The sequence below is a fragment of the Blennius ocellaris genome (assembly GCF_963422515.1).
Source record: "Blennius ocellaris genome assembly, chromosome: 12".
Taxonomy (NCBI): domain Eukaryota; kingdom Metazoa; phylum Chordata; class Actinopteri; order Blenniiformes; family Blenniidae; genus Blennius; species Blennius ocellaris.
The window spans coordinates 9,705,270-9,722,783 of record NC_137661.1 but is presented as its reverse complement, the minus strand read 5'-3'; the positions used below and the strand labels follow the sequence as shown (position 1 = coordinate 9,722,783).

General features: G+C 39.3%; 1 protein-coding gene across 1 annotated transcript in view; it reads left to right on the top strand.

Annotated features, from left to right (window-relative positions):
- Positions 1–17,514, top strand: part of ror1 (receptor tyrosine kinase-like orphan receptor 1) — a 129,505-nt gene that overhangs the window by 107,754 nt on the left and 4,237 nt on the right. The window contains exons 4-9 of the mRNA XM_080506933.1: positions 8,211–8,338; positions 10,570–10,887; positions 11,625–11,870; positions 12,303–12,517; positions 15,339–15,518; positions 16,389–16,616. Of these exons, the coding sequence (XP_080363059.1) occupies positions 8,211–8,338; positions 10,570–10,887; positions 11,625–11,870; positions 12,303–12,517; positions 15,339–15,518; positions 16,389–16,616 (1,315 nt within the window). The remainder of the gene's footprint in view (positions 1–8,210; positions 8,339–10,569; positions 10,888–11,624; positions 11,871–12,302; positions 12,518–15,338; positions 15,519–16,388; positions 16,617–17,514) is intronic.

Genomic DNA, 17,514 nt, shown 5'->3' with positions numbered 1-17,514 from the left:
AAAACTTAACATATGCAGGATGTGGAAAAAACGTAAATATTTTTTGTGTCTAAAGGCATGTAATGCAAGTAGCATGCCCTCCACTGTTCTGCTCCAAGAATGAGAGATGATCAAATATGTCATATTGAATGTGCCCAAGTACACAACTCCTCAGGTGAGTGACAGTGCAGTTACAGGAGATGGATTTTTGTTCAAATGTATTTTTCATTTTGAAGTTAAACAAATTGAAGGTCTGAGTTATGTGAATGTGGCTGTATTTAATTTATCTTTCTCCATTTATCTTCAATACATCCACAAAGTGAGGGCAAAAGGGCGGAGCCGCTGGAGTGAATCCCAATAGACATACACTAAAATAAATAAACATATATTGAAAATAAATAATCATAGATACACCAATTGGGTTATTTGCAACGATCACAGATCATGATTCAGTTTGAATCCAGGATGATGTGGGAAGCAAGCAAAGAAGATATTAACTCGTCATTTTGCAAAGAAGCGCTTTTGAGTCAAGGGAAAGTCATCATTGTTAAGCTCCGGTTTCATTGCTGAATAAAAAAGATTTAGTGAATGAATTTGTGGCTGCAGAAATAAAAATGCACAAGAGTTGGATTTTTTTAAATGATTTATATCCGAAGACATGCAGTGAATTGTGTTCATTGAACAAAGGCTTTGTTTGATAGTGTGAATTTGCTTAAACAGGGATTGTTTTACCCAAATGTGAGCCGTTTGTGTTTATTTTTCATGTCCTGCAGACACCTTTTGAGTGCGGAGTGTGTGAAGGATTATTTATGGGATCCACACTGCGGCAGAATTGTCTCTCCCCACAATGCATGTCTTTAGTGACTTGTGATCAGCCACGTCAAGGATTACTTGTCTCTCTTCAGGAAGCCCTGCTTGCGTTTAGACATGAATGTGCTTGTCCTTGAAGCTCTGTCAGCAGCCCGTCAGCCAGAACATGTGTCCTCTTGTCTTTTTTAAGGGTTTGTCTTTGTGTGTTCAGATGAAGATCTGTGATCGAGGCAATATAATGTTGTAAATCAACCGGAGAAGTGAGCACTCGTCTGTGCAGAAAGGGGAGCGGGCGTACATGCAGCCTAAATCACCGAAGTAGCTCTTGGCAGTGTAATTCCTCCTGTTCATTCTTTTCTGTTTTCTTAGCTTTTCCTGTTATTATTATTTCCACACGGATGTTTGCAGGCAGCCTGGAGTCAATTGAACGACGGTTGGCAAGAAAGAAAAATAAAATTAAAACTGGAATTTTTACCACAGTAAAAGTGGGAAAGGAGAATAGAGTTTGTAATACTGCTGCAGGGTGGGAAAAACCTTTTTACAAAAATAGAATACCAGCTGGTTTGACTCCTGGAAATCAGTCGTAATGTGGTTTCATGAAAATCAATGTAAGATTTTTTGTCACATACTGTTGGCTGTTTGATGAAGGACTTTTTTTTTACAAAGAATTAATACCCACAGGCATGTATTAATTTCATGCCTGCTCAAGAACACAGCTAATGTTTCAGCCTATTGTCTCTTATCTTTTGTTCAGTTATCTCTTCATCTGTTTCTCTCAGGGATTTTTTCTCCAACCTTCAACTTTTCTCACTCGTTTGTCTGACCCTTTCCTTTCTCCAGTGTTTATATTTTGATTGATCTTCAAGTGATTAATCAAACAAAAGCTTCCTGCCGCTGCTCCACCTCTCACATTTGATTCTGCTATTTGACCCCTGTGTTTCATTTGTTTGTATCCATCTGTCTAAATACCACTGGGTTTATGTTTGGTTTGAGTACACGTATTGCCTCCTATATCCTTCTAATTGACAGGCTGATTGGCGCCTGAGCTCTCCTCCTCCTCCTCCTCCTCCTCCTCCTCCTCCTCCTCCTCCTCCTCCTCCCCCAACCCCGGAGCTCCCAATTCCCCAGCAAATCCTTCAGGGCAGTGATGTCACCGGGTCAGGAGCTTTGTTCAGAGTGATGATCTTTTTCTGGATGTTGAATTACCATTATGTGGTAACCCTGTCATTAAAAACCTTCAGCTTTATCGGCAGACAGACTTCCAGCCTGTGTGGGCAAAGTCTTACAATAAATTCTTTAGCAGGGTTTAGTCGTACTCATCAAACACTAGTATTTATGTCCTGGAGGTGTTTTGTGAATATTTTGAGATGAGATCTGCACACTAAGTTAAATCTTGTGTAAATGTTTCTGTGTTTCTCTCTTCCATTTTTGTTTTTTTGATATAAGACTCTCCAAAATCACCAGCAGTTGCAACATCTTCGAGAAAAAAAATCTTTAAACTCTGATAGTGACAGATTCTACATGTGTGGCAGGATCATTTTTCAAGAATAGATAGAAAATACAGAGAAAACATCATGACTGCGGGTCAGATTGAGAATATGAAGCCGTGCACTCTAAAAATGAAGCCTCTTGAAGTAAATGATTGAAGCATTTAGCAACAACAAATCAAAGTCAAATGACATCTTTACCATTCTAATCAACGTCCTCCTTATAAAATAGATAAAAAACTATGCAATCAACTTGATGAAATTAGAAAAAAAACAACTATTCCTTTTGTTTCTTCTTGCCTCTTTTTTTCTTCATCCCCCCTGAAACTCCGGCTTTCTGACAGAAGCCTCTATTGTTGCCCTCAATGAACAGTCGTAACATGAGGATGCTGAGGGCTTTCTCTTTCTTCATTGTATCTTAATGCAGCGCCTCAGTTTCCCTCACTCCCTGTGCATTCTCAGTGTGGTCACGGGCCACCAGCAGCCACAGATCCCAGTCGACCTCAGCCTCTGGTGACCATTTTGGCTCCTCGTCAGCGCGGGAGCATTTCTAGTACACAGTCCAACCGCACACGCAGACACATTGAAATAGTACTGTCAACGATTGTGCACCATTGCAAGAGATCCAACAGGTGAATCACTGCCCTGCAGTTAATTGAATGAAATGTGTGCATGTTTCAGGATTACTCAGATAAAATCAGATAAAATCTGCACGTGAGTGAATCTTTCACACTAATTGAATTAAGTTCATCAAATCATCACACGGTTAATGTGGGGACTTTTGATGACTCTAAACAAATGGTAAATAATCTTAGTATTAGTTACTTCCTCTTTGCTTCCTTGTCTATTTCAGACCCTTTCATGTTTTTGATTTAATGTTGGAAACAACTCATCTAATGTAAGCGCACATCTCAAACATAATAATAATAATAATAATAATAATAATAATTAATAATAATGCTACACAACTGTATGTAGTTATTTTATATGTATTTTTTCTGGACTTCTTTGCTTATGTTTTTCACGTATTCCTGTGCCTTTGGTAAAACAACAAATGGCCTCAGTGCTCACATTCAACTTGTGTTCGTAATTTGTGGATCACGTTTCAAAAACCTTTCTTTAATATAACTGAAAGAATATATTCATAATTCATCAGGACCATAGACATTTTACACTTTGATTTGAGCCCAATTTTTTTTTGCGTTTTTTTTTTTCCTGATCCATAATAGATCAAAGACATCAGATATAATGGGTGACACACACACACACACACACACACACACACACACACACACACACACACACACACACACTAGAAAGATCTCCATCATTCACATCAATGTTTAATATTCTCTTTGATGCATAAAATGAGTATAGTACAAATTTCAGGTTCAACCATTTACACTTTAGAGCTATTGGCAACTTCTAAGGTTGTTGTTTTTTTTATTTATATTCTCTGTGATGGAAATTGCTGAATTAAAAAGGAAAAACAATTAGCTAAAATAGCTAGTCTGTGGCTGCAGGGCATCTTCCGTCAGGAATCAACAGCTGTGACCTAATACTGCCAGCAGCTCATCTCCTCTTCACTCAGCGCCCACAGCAGCTCCTGGGAATGAAACCCTGAAATCTAAAATGTCATCAGGATCCGCCCTTTGCCTCCTCGGATCCCATTCTTTTTCTGTGTTTCCTCCAACAAAAACCCTTGAGTTTCACATCCTTTTAAATCCCAAGACTCAACACAAACCTGTCATCACAGCTCACAGATTCTTGGTGATTACAGTTACTTCCAAAAACTCCAAAAGACGTTCTCTAGAATGAATGAATGAGTGAAAGACAATATGAAAGCGTAAATCCAAATTCTAATCCTATCTCTAAGATGCATTTGAGAGAATAATGCGGTTCAAACAAGGAGTGACAAATAAACAGTGCAAACAATAACACACATTAGGAAAGAAATGTGTGTCATGGTTTTGTCCTCAAGTGCACTGTACTCATATAGTCTGTGCAGACAGAAAGATCAGCAAAGGAATGACGAATAAAAACATATTTAATATTTTATATGATCGGAAATGCTAGAGAAAAAACAACAACATAAAAAACAGCTTATTGATTTAATTGTTTCTCTTCTTTTCCACTTTCCCTATTGATCCATTCAGTTGAAAGCCACAGCTGTCCTGTGTGTTGCTCCGAATGAAAACCTGCCGTGAAATTGCATCACATGAAAGCCGACATGATTCATCTATGCAGGAGAGAGGCTCATGATGAGTGAGGGGGGTGTGAGGGGGTAAGAAGAAAGAAACTGAGCATTTGTTAGCAATTATGAGCTAAAAGCGAATCCAGTTGTTTTGTCTTTGACACCCAACTGAACTCCGTGAAGAATATGAATTTGACTCATCCACTTTTGTGGGTTCGATATCCAGCCTATTGGGCTGAATTCTTTCCCCCCTCCAGTGAACATGTCATTAATGGTCAAATTTGTCCTGGAGATGAAAGCTGTGGCCTGTCTGTATGAGTGTGTGTGTGTGTGTGTGTGTGTGTGTGTGTGTGTGTGTGTGTGTGTGTGTGTGTGTGTGTGTGTGTGTGTGTGTGTGTGTGTGTGTGTGTGTGTGTGTGTGTGTGTGTGTGTGTGTGTGTGTGTGTGTGTGTGTGTGTGTATATACTGGCCGTTAAGAAGGTGTATCATTAAATTCCTTTGTCGAATGGTTTCATTTTTGTAAAAAATCAGGACAAGAATTAAATTGAAACACGGTGTTGTAAAGTAAAATACGTCAACTCTTTGCATAGTTGATTAGATCGCACAAACATTTTTGAAAGAGATATTTCAACAGCATTATGATCAGTGGCATGACCTTCTTACATCTAAAGTTGTTGTTTTAAAATACGACAATCAACAAGTGCAAGACAACGTTACTGCAGCATTAAAGTACCTTTTTAAAGCGGTGCATTTGACGCCGATTTCAGTTTATAATTCAAGCAGTTTAATACTGCTTGTGCATGCTGAATTTCAGTTCACATAAAAAAAATTGTTTCCAAAATTAGAAATCAAAGATAACTACCATGGATTTGAACACATGTGCACATGCTTCCCTGAATAGCTCACACTGAAACTGCAATCCTCATTCTATTATATCATACCCAGGTGTGAACGTAAGTAATCACATGCACGTGGGTGAGGGTGGTGCTGGAAAAAGCATTTGGCTGCTTCCTTGAATCAATAATGAGTCTGGAAAAAAATGTAATTGGACAATGAATCAATGTCCTCAATACCTTGTTTAGGTTCTGTGGCTCAGCTCGCTTTTCTGTTTATATCTGGATTACAGATCCAGTCTCAGAGGCAAAAGCCTTCCCTTGTAATTAACTGTTATAAAACATTACACACAGGGCCCGTGGCGTTGGTGTGTAAAATAAAAGGCCTGAATAGCTATCCACTGTTTACACAAATAGCAACCGCACTCGGCTTTCCCTTCCTGGGATAGCTCGCATGCACGCACACACACATACACGCGAAAGATAAAAATGGATATAAAGTTCAAGAAAAGTAAACCTCAGATGTCTCACAGTGATTAGGTTTTTCTAAGTGTATATTACTCAACTATTTATCTCCTCAGAAATGTTCTAAGTTATCTCAGCTGCACCCAATAAGACACAAACACTTCCAGAGGTTCCCAGACAGGATTTTGAATTTCAGGCTGATTCGCTAAAGATTTGTGATTCGGCTTGTGCTGGTTTGATTGAGGGCGTTTGGACTGGCCAGAGTTATAATTTGCCAGCGGGGATCTGGCTGCATTGTGGTGGATCGTCTCCTCTCCCTTGTCATTTACTTGTCTGTGTGTGGCTGTATGTTAGTGTGGATGTGTGTGTCTCTCATCCTCTGTGACGCACAACCGAAGGGACCTCTGCCTGGGCTGTCTGGACACTCTCCAACATCTGCATTTTCTCATGCTTCAGTCGCCTTTTTTATATTACGCTACAATGTATTCCGATCAGTAGCGAGAATAACACTCGGCAGTACCTCAAATTAGTCACCCAACTTTGACGTGCGTCTATCTTCATTAGAAGACTCTGCATGTGCAGCATTAATGTCAAATGTAAATGTAAACTCTTTGCCAAATGAGGAAAAAAATGTAGGAGTTTGCGGCTTGTCGAAGGGGTGTTAAGATTTCAGCCAATACACCACAACATGAAGTCATTATTTCTGATATCCTTCTTTTTTTTTTTTTACCATCATTGAGTTTTTAGTTATAAGCTGCAAATGTATGATTACCACATCTCTGTGGAATCAGCAGCAGTGTGTGTGTGCGCGGTTCCAGGTCTGGAAAGCCCATTTAGAAGTGTACAGACGAGGGTAGAAGGAACTGACCTTGGCCCCTTCAGTCACTTAACACTCCTCAGAGAGAGGGAACCTAATGACCCCACGCTCACACCAAACTTTCACACCCTTTGGTATGACTGGGCCTTTTTGTGTGCGTGTTCTAGTAGAAATTTGTGCATTCTTGTGTGCATGTCTACACCATTGTCACCTTGTTTTAGATTGCATCTTTAAAACACGTAAGTGCTCGAAGCGTTGCACTAATTACAAACTGTTGGACTTGTGGAGTAATTTGAGTAGTTCACACTCTGTTATGTCGCTAGTAAACTAACTGACTCTTGTCAACAAACACTACAGGCTTGTTTGGGTGATAATAAAACAGTGAAACGCAGGAAGTGCTATGTAATGGGAGGTGACACAGTGTGTGACTTCATTCACAAAGTTTCAAATAAACAGGCACGAACCGGATATTTATGAATAAATATGCAAGTTGCTTTATAGCTTTAATTGTAACAATTACAACAGATGATTGACCATGGAAATGACTAAATAGTTTTTTTTCTGTCCATGTTACCATATGTAATGAATCACACATGGTTTAATTGAATTGTGCTCAATTGTGCGTGTCAAATTTCTAGAATCTCTCAAAGTTTATGTGCAGGCTGGACTGAATAAATCTTAAATATAAATAGATTGTTCCCATCTTTTTCAGAGGATATTTTTAAAGTTATAAACACATTTATATTAAATATATTACATTTTCTATATTAGTCAAATATTTGAGTATGGTTTTGTCCCTCAGCAAATCAGACCTAATGACAGTTTCTATTGTCTTTATTCTCTAATCTATTATTTATTCTATAAAGTTTTCCAGCTATGTCCGTTTCAAAGGAAGCACTCCTGCTTGTCATTGCTCGACACAGCGAAGCATCGAGCAATCCTTCATGTCCACCAGTGATGTGTGTTTTCGTGCGGTGGCATCATGTACTTCTCTGTGCTATATTGCTTGTGCATGTTCTTAAAGTCCCCATGTGGCACAGCTTAAAATATAAGACAGCATGAACACACACCGAGCAAACGGCTTGTTAGCGAGCGTGGGGTTCGTGTGTTCATCTGTGTATGGACGGAAAAGCAGAGGGAGGAGATTAGGATGAAACAAGAGGGGAGATGAGTGTGTTGGGGAAAAAGCTAACAAGGGGAACAGCAGGAAATGCTACATTAAATCAGAAAAGGACCCAGACGAGATGGGATCGCAGAGAGAAATAAACATGCTGAAGTTGTGAAAACATAACTCACTTTTTCTGTACATGTGTTTCAAATTATGGTTCATGGTGACATCTTTCTGTCATAACAGGAATGAAGAAGCCAATTATTAAATCAGAGAGAGAGAGAGAGAGGTCTGGCTTCAACAATAGTGTGACTCCTCAAAGACAAGGCAGCATCATGAAACAGGCTTTCCACTTAAAGAAACGTCAGCTCGTGAACATTTCAGGCATGTTCAAATATATGCTGACCTCTAGTGGTGTGTCTGTGCAGGTGTTTTAACTCCTCCAGCAGATATACTGTGGGATCACGATTCAGACTGCTTGAACCTTTAGATGTTATTTTTCTCTGTGTCCTCTCAGGGAGGAGTTTGACGAGGAAGGATTCTGCCAGCCGTACAGAGGCATCGCCTGCGCTCGCTTCATCGGTAACCGCAGCATCTTTGTCGACTCTTTGCAGATGCAAGGAGAGATTGAGACACAGATAACAGGTGAGAATAATTCACTGGGTTTTATGAGTTTAATCCTTCTTTTTTTTTTTAAAAACAAAAAAAAACCAATGCTGTGTATTTGCATGAAGAAGTAGCTCAAGGATCTATTTAACAAAATGCATCATATGGTGATACTTTCATTACAGTTTCTCTTCATTGTCAAACAGGTATTTCTGTACTGCCACCTTGAAAATCTTTGAGCAGGAACTCATTTTTAGAGAAGTTCATTAATCATGACCAAAGCTACCTAGAACACATAATCAATAACAAATGTTTCTCTGCATTTCAGAGCTGGAAACACACAATAAAAACTATTTAAACAGACAGACATAGATACATCAAGCCTATTATTTTAAGCAAAATTTGCTTTGTAACAGTGTATAAGTGCATTTTCTATCAGTAAATGCATATTACATACAGTACATTCGTGTACATCTGTACACAAATACATTTACTTTAAATTATGTAATACGTTCAGATGATTAATAGAATCATCTGGAAATATTTCCACCGCTTTCACTTACTTCATCTTATTTAAGCTGCAGTTCAATACTACAACAGTACTACAATTACATTCATCCATTCATTCATTACATTACATTACATAATGTGTGTTTTTTATAATAATTTCTGATCAAGTCCAGCTATACAATTACCGTAAATGAAATCCAGTCAAACAACTTGGATATATATATTATGAGTTCACAAAGGTAGTATAATATTCAGTTTTGCTTGAGAACATCTGAATGGTTTTGATTTATGTATCTGTTCATATTTGAATGTTGTAGTTTGCAGATCTGTGGGACTGCAATGTTTTCAAGGGTGTTTCTGACGTTTCTCATGTACGTCAAAGGAAGGGCCAACATTTTAGAACCACCTCTCAATATAATGTAGTCCGGCTCGACATCGCTTCAAATTACAGCCTTTAAACTGAGGCTTTATTTCCATGTCAACTTTTTTTTTTTTTTTACCTTTGTAAATGCAACATTTGTGTCAGGGCTTTGGTACTGGTTCACATTACATAGTATAAATGATCATAACAAAATGGGCACCAACAATACGTTTGTATTTTCCACATCAACAAAGCCTAAAGTTGTTTTTCAAACTAATTTTTTGGTCATTTTGGTCTGTCATGGTGACCTCTTTTGGGTTTTTTTTTTTGGTTTTTTTTTTATGTATTTGGATGTTATTATTATTACTATTGTGAAACCTCAAAGTGTCCGTTCGTTTTATTTCTGAATCAGTGAACAATTTATGTTTTATATAAAATAAAACTTATATTATATGCTCTTGATGTTTAAAGAAATCCAGGTAGTCTTCACTCTGGATGCAAATATGACCTACAAACCATTTGATACTGTTATACATAACTGTGTTTTTACGTTTTTGTTTTGGATGGGGGTTTTTTTTCTATCCACAGAGGTCATTTTAAAGTTTGTGGTATTGGTTCCATCAATGCCACTGTTAACTTTTCTTCCAAACAGTTTTGAGACAAAGAGGCCTCTAATCTCAGACTCTCATCTGTTACATCAAGGCCGAGTGATAATTAAGATTTATGAGGCCACAGAGTCATAATAACCACATAGTGGGATTGTAAATCATAAGTACTATAGCCAGAGTGTCCTTGTCTACCATTTTGGATTTAATATCACCTTTATTGATCTTTATGATCATTTTATTCAAGCAACATGTGTTGCAGGAACATTTGGATTGAAGCCAGCCTTACTTATCCACTTTTTATTTGCTTGTCTCCTTCTCTAACCATTGCAGCTTTATTGATAATGACAAGTACAGGAAGGCATATGTTTGCAATAACTGTACAGTTTCACTCTGACTCATACATTTAAGACTTTGCTATTCTCGTCAGCAGATGCTCAAAGAGCCCAGCAGACGTAGCAAGTTGTGCCAAGCGTCGCAGGACGTTAAAGCTTAAACCAGCAAATACTGGGCAAAACGAAAGGGAGAGTACACTGTGGACAGGCCATCAGTCTATCACAGAAAGTTAGTGACTAATTGACCCAACGCACATGTTTGCATCATGGGAGAAAACCATAATATCTGGGGGGGAAAACGATAAACACCAGAAGCACAGGTTGCAATCTGCACAAAAAAAGGTCCTGACTCTGGAAGCAAATCGCAATACTGCAGTATGATGGTTGATATATGTGTGGATGAATTCTGAAATGAAACCATTCTCTTTGGAAATGTCTCTCCTTCGCCCTCATTCTCAGCTGCCTTCACCATGATTGGGACGTCCAACCATTTGTCGGATCGTTGCTCCCAGTTTGCCATCCCTTCCCTCTGCCACTTTGCCTTCCCGACATGCGACCGCAGCTCCGGCACCGACAAGCCTCGGGACCTCTGTAAGGACGAATGTGAGATCCTGGAGAATGACCTGTGTAAGACGGAGTATATCATCGCCCGCTCCAATCCAATTATACTGAAGAGACTCAAACTGCCAAACTGTGAGGACCTGGCTGCCTTCGACAGTCTGCAGGCTGCAAATTGTCTGAGGATCGGGATCCCGATGGCTGAAACCATTAATAAAAGTAAGAGCTGCGACTTACTTACCACCAGCACTCATTATAACAGATTGAAGAGAGCAGGTTTTGTCATACTGAGCTTTGTATGCCGGGTGCATAGGATTTTAAGGATTAAAAGACTAACTTTTAAAAGTGAGGTATTGTTTAGCTATTTGATAGACAGAAATGTTCAAAGTTGAATGATCACTTATTCAGATTAGTATTTGCCATTGGGTCAGTATTTCTTCAAAATATGCTGTAAATGGAAGTCTTTTCAATCTTTTTGATTTTGCATTGCAGGTATGAAAAATGAAAGGAATTCGGTGCATAAAATTGAAAAAAAAATGGTGTGATGTTAGTATATTGCTCAGTATTGTCACTGTGGATTAACAGTCTATGATGATGTATGGCCAATAACATCTGGCAGAGGAGGTCACATAGATTGTTGGTTTTTTGAAGGGAACCGCTGCATTGAAATTCAATTATTATATATATATTAATGGTACCTTCTTACTTACTTTCCAAAAGAGAATTTGCCTTCTTGAAGCAGGAGAAGCAGGCTATAAACTGACACATGTGATGGTTAATTAGAGGCCATTCAACTTCATCATTTGTTCAACTGAAGTTAGTATTTGTTTCAAAACATGGATATCACTTTTTGAATGCAGAGCTAAGTCCTGAGGGAAATACTTTATTTTAAGTTGGTAAAAGTGTTTACCTCATCTTTCTACCCCCCCCCCCCCCCCCCCATCTGCCCTCTCCAGATCACAAGTGTTACAACAACAGCGGAGCCGATTACAGGGGGACGGTCAGTGTGACCAAGTCGGGGCGTCAGTGTCAGCCGTGGAACTCGCAGTATCCTCACAGCCACACGTACCTCGCCGTCCGCTACATGGAGCTGAACGGGGGACACTCGTACTGCCGTAACCCGGGGAACAAACACGAGGCCCCCTGGTGCTTCACGCTGGATGAGGGCGTCCGGATGGAGCTGTGTGACATACCCATATGTGGTGAGATCCTCGAATATATTGACACTCTCTTTATGTCATCTTTTTAACATGAATACTTTTTTTTTCTTTCTGTTGAACATACAAATGTTTGTTCATTTTCATTTCTTTTCATTCAGTATGAACACATTTGAAGTTAAATGGATGGAATGTATTTGAACCAAGGTTAACTCATCCGCTCCTCTCAGAATAGATTGAAAAAAGATAAAACATGATACTTGTGACCTGGAGAACTCGTACAAATAGTGAACCGGTTGTTTCTCTTTGCATCATTTAAGTCAGTATTACTACTGTTAACGATGTTTTGTTGTTGTTTTTTCCTGTGAGTGTGCTTAAGTTGAATTAAAATGCACTAATGCCACTTCTGGAAACAGCAGTAAGTCTTCAGTCTGCAGTCCTGGTACAATATATTCCTGTCCTCCGTCTCATCATCAGATCACAAGGACAAATCCGGTGGTGGCAACATGGAGATCTTGTACATCCTGGTTCCCAGTGTCGCCATCCCCTTGGCGATCGTACTGCTTTTTCTCTTCATTTGTGTGTGCCGCAACAACCAGAAGTCTCCCAGGCCTCCCGCCCCGCGCCAACCCAAACCGGTCCGAGGACAAAACGTTGAGATGTCCATGCTCACAACTGCATACAAGCCAAAGGTAAAGAAGCCTCAGTGTCGTCCTACAGCGTCTATTATTTACATCATAAAGTCCAATCACAGTGGGTTGATTTGTAATGACAGTAATGAATGAGTAGTTGTCTATTAATATAAAATGTTTGATTTAATCACAATTACTGAAATTCCATCAGGCTTATTCCCTGGTACTTTTCTTTCACACAAGAAAAGAGATGGTGGCTCGAGAGATGATGAGCTGCTCTCTCTCTGTCCTGCTCAATGGGATGGCTTTTCACTTTATCCTTACCTACATTTTTTCTCTTAACTGTTTCCTTCAACTCATGTTTACTGGAGTAACTCTGAACTAACACAACAAGAGTAACATGAAAGATCGCTGATTGAAAGTAACATTAACATTTTCCTGTATTGACTAAAACACATTGTTAGTCAGCAAAGATTGTTGCTGTTATTGGATCAATAAAGAATTACTCCCAGATTTTAGAGCATGTTCCTTCAAATAGCTGCCCAAATAAGCAAATTTGATATGAGACTCACTCACACGATGCTGACAGCCTAGCTAATTTCTCACCTAAGTTGAAAGGAAAAATTAGAACCAGCATTAAAATATGCTTTCCCGAGTAACTTGCTCCATGAATATTTGCAGTAACTTCATAGGTTATAAAAACTACCTGTAATGTAGTTTTCAGTCTGTTGATCAACACTGATTGTGTTGAACAAGCGTTGCTGTGCTCTGCTTGTCTTTCTGTCACGAGGACAGCCTGCAGAAGGAATCACAACACACCGTGCGTCAAGTGAGAGACGTCCCAGCATGCAGCGGCTGCGGGGTGGAGTGTGTGGAAATGACCTGTCTCTCAGTCAGAGCTTTAGATCTTTGTCATCAGATCTCAGCACGTCCAAGAATGTTCATCTGCAGCTCTTTCTCTCTTCATTTCTTTCCCGCTGTCTCTTTTTCCACACCTCACACCCCTCGTCTCCCTCCTGCTCTCACCAAATCCATCTTTTTTTTTTTGTTGCTCTTTGTCCGTCCCTCCCTAAACCTTTTTTTTCCCCTTCCTTTCCATCCTCCTCTCCTGCTTTTATAGACAGTGTTTGTAATGCAGATACTCCAGCTTACGGCTCGCATCGGGATGTGTATCATGTTTCTTTCAAGGTCGCACACTCCGTCCTATCACGTCTGTTTATCTTTTTCCACATAATTTCGGTGGTTTAGGTAGAGGATATAGGGTTATTGAGACAATGTGTCTCCCTGGGCAAACTAAAGCAGATGCTTAAGTTAATGTGTGTAACATTACTATCAACAACTGTAGACAGGACTGCAAAATGTCAGCTGCCATTAATGTCTCTGGTTTATTTTAGTTTTTCGGATTGGACTGGCTTTTGGAGGTTTTTTGGGGGGAGGGGTTTACGAGTCTAAAATGTGAGCGTCTTCATGTGTTGTTTAGTGTGTTTAAAAGAAATTCTCATATCTACAAGGAGTCGAGGTTACAGGACATTACGGAGAGTTTTTAATGTGACAACCATGCAGTTGTAGAATTATACTGTCGATTTTAAGGTCGCTGTGGATCGCAGGATGTCTGAGCCAAAAGTGTGCAGGTACCACCAGTGTAGTTTTCACCTTTTCTACACACCAAATACACTTCATACACACACACCTAATCTAGTCTTTGAAGGCACAACTTAATATATAATAAATAATGAATTCTATTTCCCATTTGTTACAATTTTGTATAGCAAGGCTTTGCTACAGGGTCACACAGGGGCCACTGACTGTTAGAATACACACACACACACACACACACACACACACACACACACACACACACACACACACACACACACACACACACACACACACACACACACTGTGGTGGTGTGAAGAGGATCAGAGAGTCTGGATGTGGGGTGAAAAGACAGGGTGAGACAAACCCATAACTTAAAACATCTGTGCTTCTCATAATATGCAGCACACACGCTCAGCGCCCCCCTCAGAGTGTGTGTGTGCATGTGTCCTGCTCACAGAGGAATTTCATTAATCATCTCAGAGTTCCAGGAATCTGAAAATCTCTGCCAACCGCCAGCCTCTCCTCACCTTTTATCTTCTCTCAACACACACACACACACACACACACACACACACACACACACACACACACACACACACACACACACACACACACACACACACACACACACACACACACACACACACACACACACACACACACACACACACACGCACACACACAGTGCATTCATTACCTTCAATGGACATTAAATTGACTCACATTCATTTTCCTGCAGCAAACTTGCTGTACACTCAAACATTACTAACCATCCAATAGTCTCACCAAACATAATGTTTCCACTGAAGGATGAAATGATTGTTCTCCCGGGGAATTAATCTGTGTCCTCACAAAGAAGACACGTCATCATAATGGGGCTTTGTAAACACTCACAGGTACATAAATTGTGAAATGTTCGTAATTCTCTGTCGATCTCACAGTTTAATCAGGACCTGAGTCAAACTCTGGGCTGCATCTTCAGGCTATGAAGTGGTGATAATGTTGCCAGATTTCATGATATTTCCCAAATTGCCTCCCAAAGGTATAAAGTGAGTCATTAAGGGCAGGATTGAGCTTTAATGTAACAATCATCAGCTCTCCGCATCAAATTTGTAATAAGTCAAACAGGTGTTTGGTGTTATTTTTGGCAGTTTGTATCAATTTACAAGCAGTGTTGTAAACTCTGTGTTATTTCACTTTTGCACTCAAAGTCAAAGGGGAAGAAATGAGCTCCAACAAAAGAAGGAAAATATTGTCATTCTTCTCCTCATCTCTCTGTAGAGTAAAGCCAAGGAGCTTCCCCTGTCAGCTGTCCGCTTCATGGAGGAGCTCGGAGAGTGCACTTTAGGGAAGATCTACAAGGGTCACCTGTACCTGCCGGGCATGGACCAGACGCAACTCGTGGCCATAAAAACTCTGAAAGATATTTCCAGTGCTCAGCAATGGGGTGAATTTCAACAGGTATGTTGTCTGTTTAATTCTAATGGTGTTTAACGGCAGTGTTTTAAACATATTCATCATTGATATGTGGACACAGTAACGCCAAATTGAGGATATCCTTTAAAAATTAAAAGGCACAAGTCTGATGGAGTTATTCACATTTCAGATGCACAATTCAGCTTCATTTCTATAGCATTCATCTTATAGCATTTAATAATTGAATAAAGTATTGAGGAAAAATACAAAAAAACAAACCTGCTTTAGGAAGCATAGACAGTGGTGTAAAGGAAAGATTTCCCAATAACTGAAAGGGAACCTCCAGCAAATTCAGTCTCATAGAAAATACCTGTCATGGTCAGGTTTGAACACAAGAGAACATGGCAGTGAACAGCAAAACACTATCAAATGGGTAACAGACATCATCATTTTGGAGAATGAAATGTGTTAATAAAATAATTGTGAGGTATAAACTGCTGGACATTTGAAACAAGTTGTGTTCTAGTCCTATAGATGTGAACTATTTTTTATTTAGATTTAAAATGACTGGACTGGAAGCGGGTCTAAAAATAAATCAAGCTATTGGCAGGTTGTTCAAGTGAATTTAGTTAGTAACAAGCATTGCCATTGATGACATATGTAAAACATGTTACCTGGAGTAGAATCGTCCAGCCTTTTTTTAATTGATGCCCCTCAGGATTTGTCTGACAAAGACTGACATCGAAGAAAAACTGTCAAATCTCACGGTGTAGCCAGAAGCTTGCAATGCTTCTATTATCAAAAATATTCCTACACAAATAAAATTAGGCCTTCACAGAAAAAAAAAAAAAGATCAAACATCTCCTCATTTAAAATTCACCATTATCCATCTTTTATTTTTTTCTTCCTTCAAAGGAAGCAGCAGTGCTGACTGAGCTGCAGCACCCCAACGTGGTGTGCTTGCTGGGCGTGGTCGCTCAGGAGCAGCCGGTCTGCATGCTGTTTGAGTTTCTGCCTCAAGGTGACCTTCACGAGTTCCTCATCATGCGATCGCCACATTCAGACGTCGGCTGCAGCAGTGATGAAGACGGCACGGTCAAATCCAGCCTGGATCACAGTGACTTTCTGCACATGGCCATGCAGGTAGGATTTAAAGATTCTTAAACTCATACTTTTACCATTATGTGAAATATGTGGGGTTTTTTCATACGGTTTTAAAAACTCCTTTTGTAGCGGGTGGGATTTGTTTAAAATATTTCCTCCCCCTCCAATCTTGCATATATCCTCCTTCAGCTGACAACTTCGACAACTTCACAGAGCCTATCTCACCAGCAGTACTCCATTTTTTTGCAATATGTAATACTTCCTAATGTGTTTCACATTGAAAGAGGTTGTTATTAAATGTTATGGGCATTTATTAACAATTAAGTGTCTCAATTGTGTTTATTTGTCATCTAATTTTGAAAGGCATTAGAATTGTATATAAACATCTTCCAATTGTCACGTAACCATGACGGTGGAGCAACTGGATTTGCACCACTGCTTTAATTATTTCATTTACATTTTATTTATTACATTGAATTTCAAACAGTTCAAAAGGTTTGTGCTTCAATTCTACACTTTAGTTTCAGACTTTTTCATCTGATGTCTATTTCAGCTGATGTTTTAAAAACGTACTCACCATTTATATCAGATTTTCGAAACATTCCCTGTCTGGCTACTTTACCTATTCACCCTTGTTACAAGAATTGATGATAAATCACGTATACTCTGTAAATATTTTCAATGTAAAAGAGGTTTTGTTTTTGACTTCAACACTTGTTTAGAAGGAAAAGCAGCTGTACAAAGAAGCAGTGATGCATTCAGTAGTAGAAAACAGCAACAACCTCTGAAAATCACTTTGTAGTAATTGAATGCCAGATGTATGGTTAATTTTTAGATAAATTTAGCAATAGTGTTCTCAGTGAGAACACTATTGCTAAAGCGAAGTATTGTGGCCCTGACTTTGCTTTGCCTAACCCTTACTAATACTTTACAACAA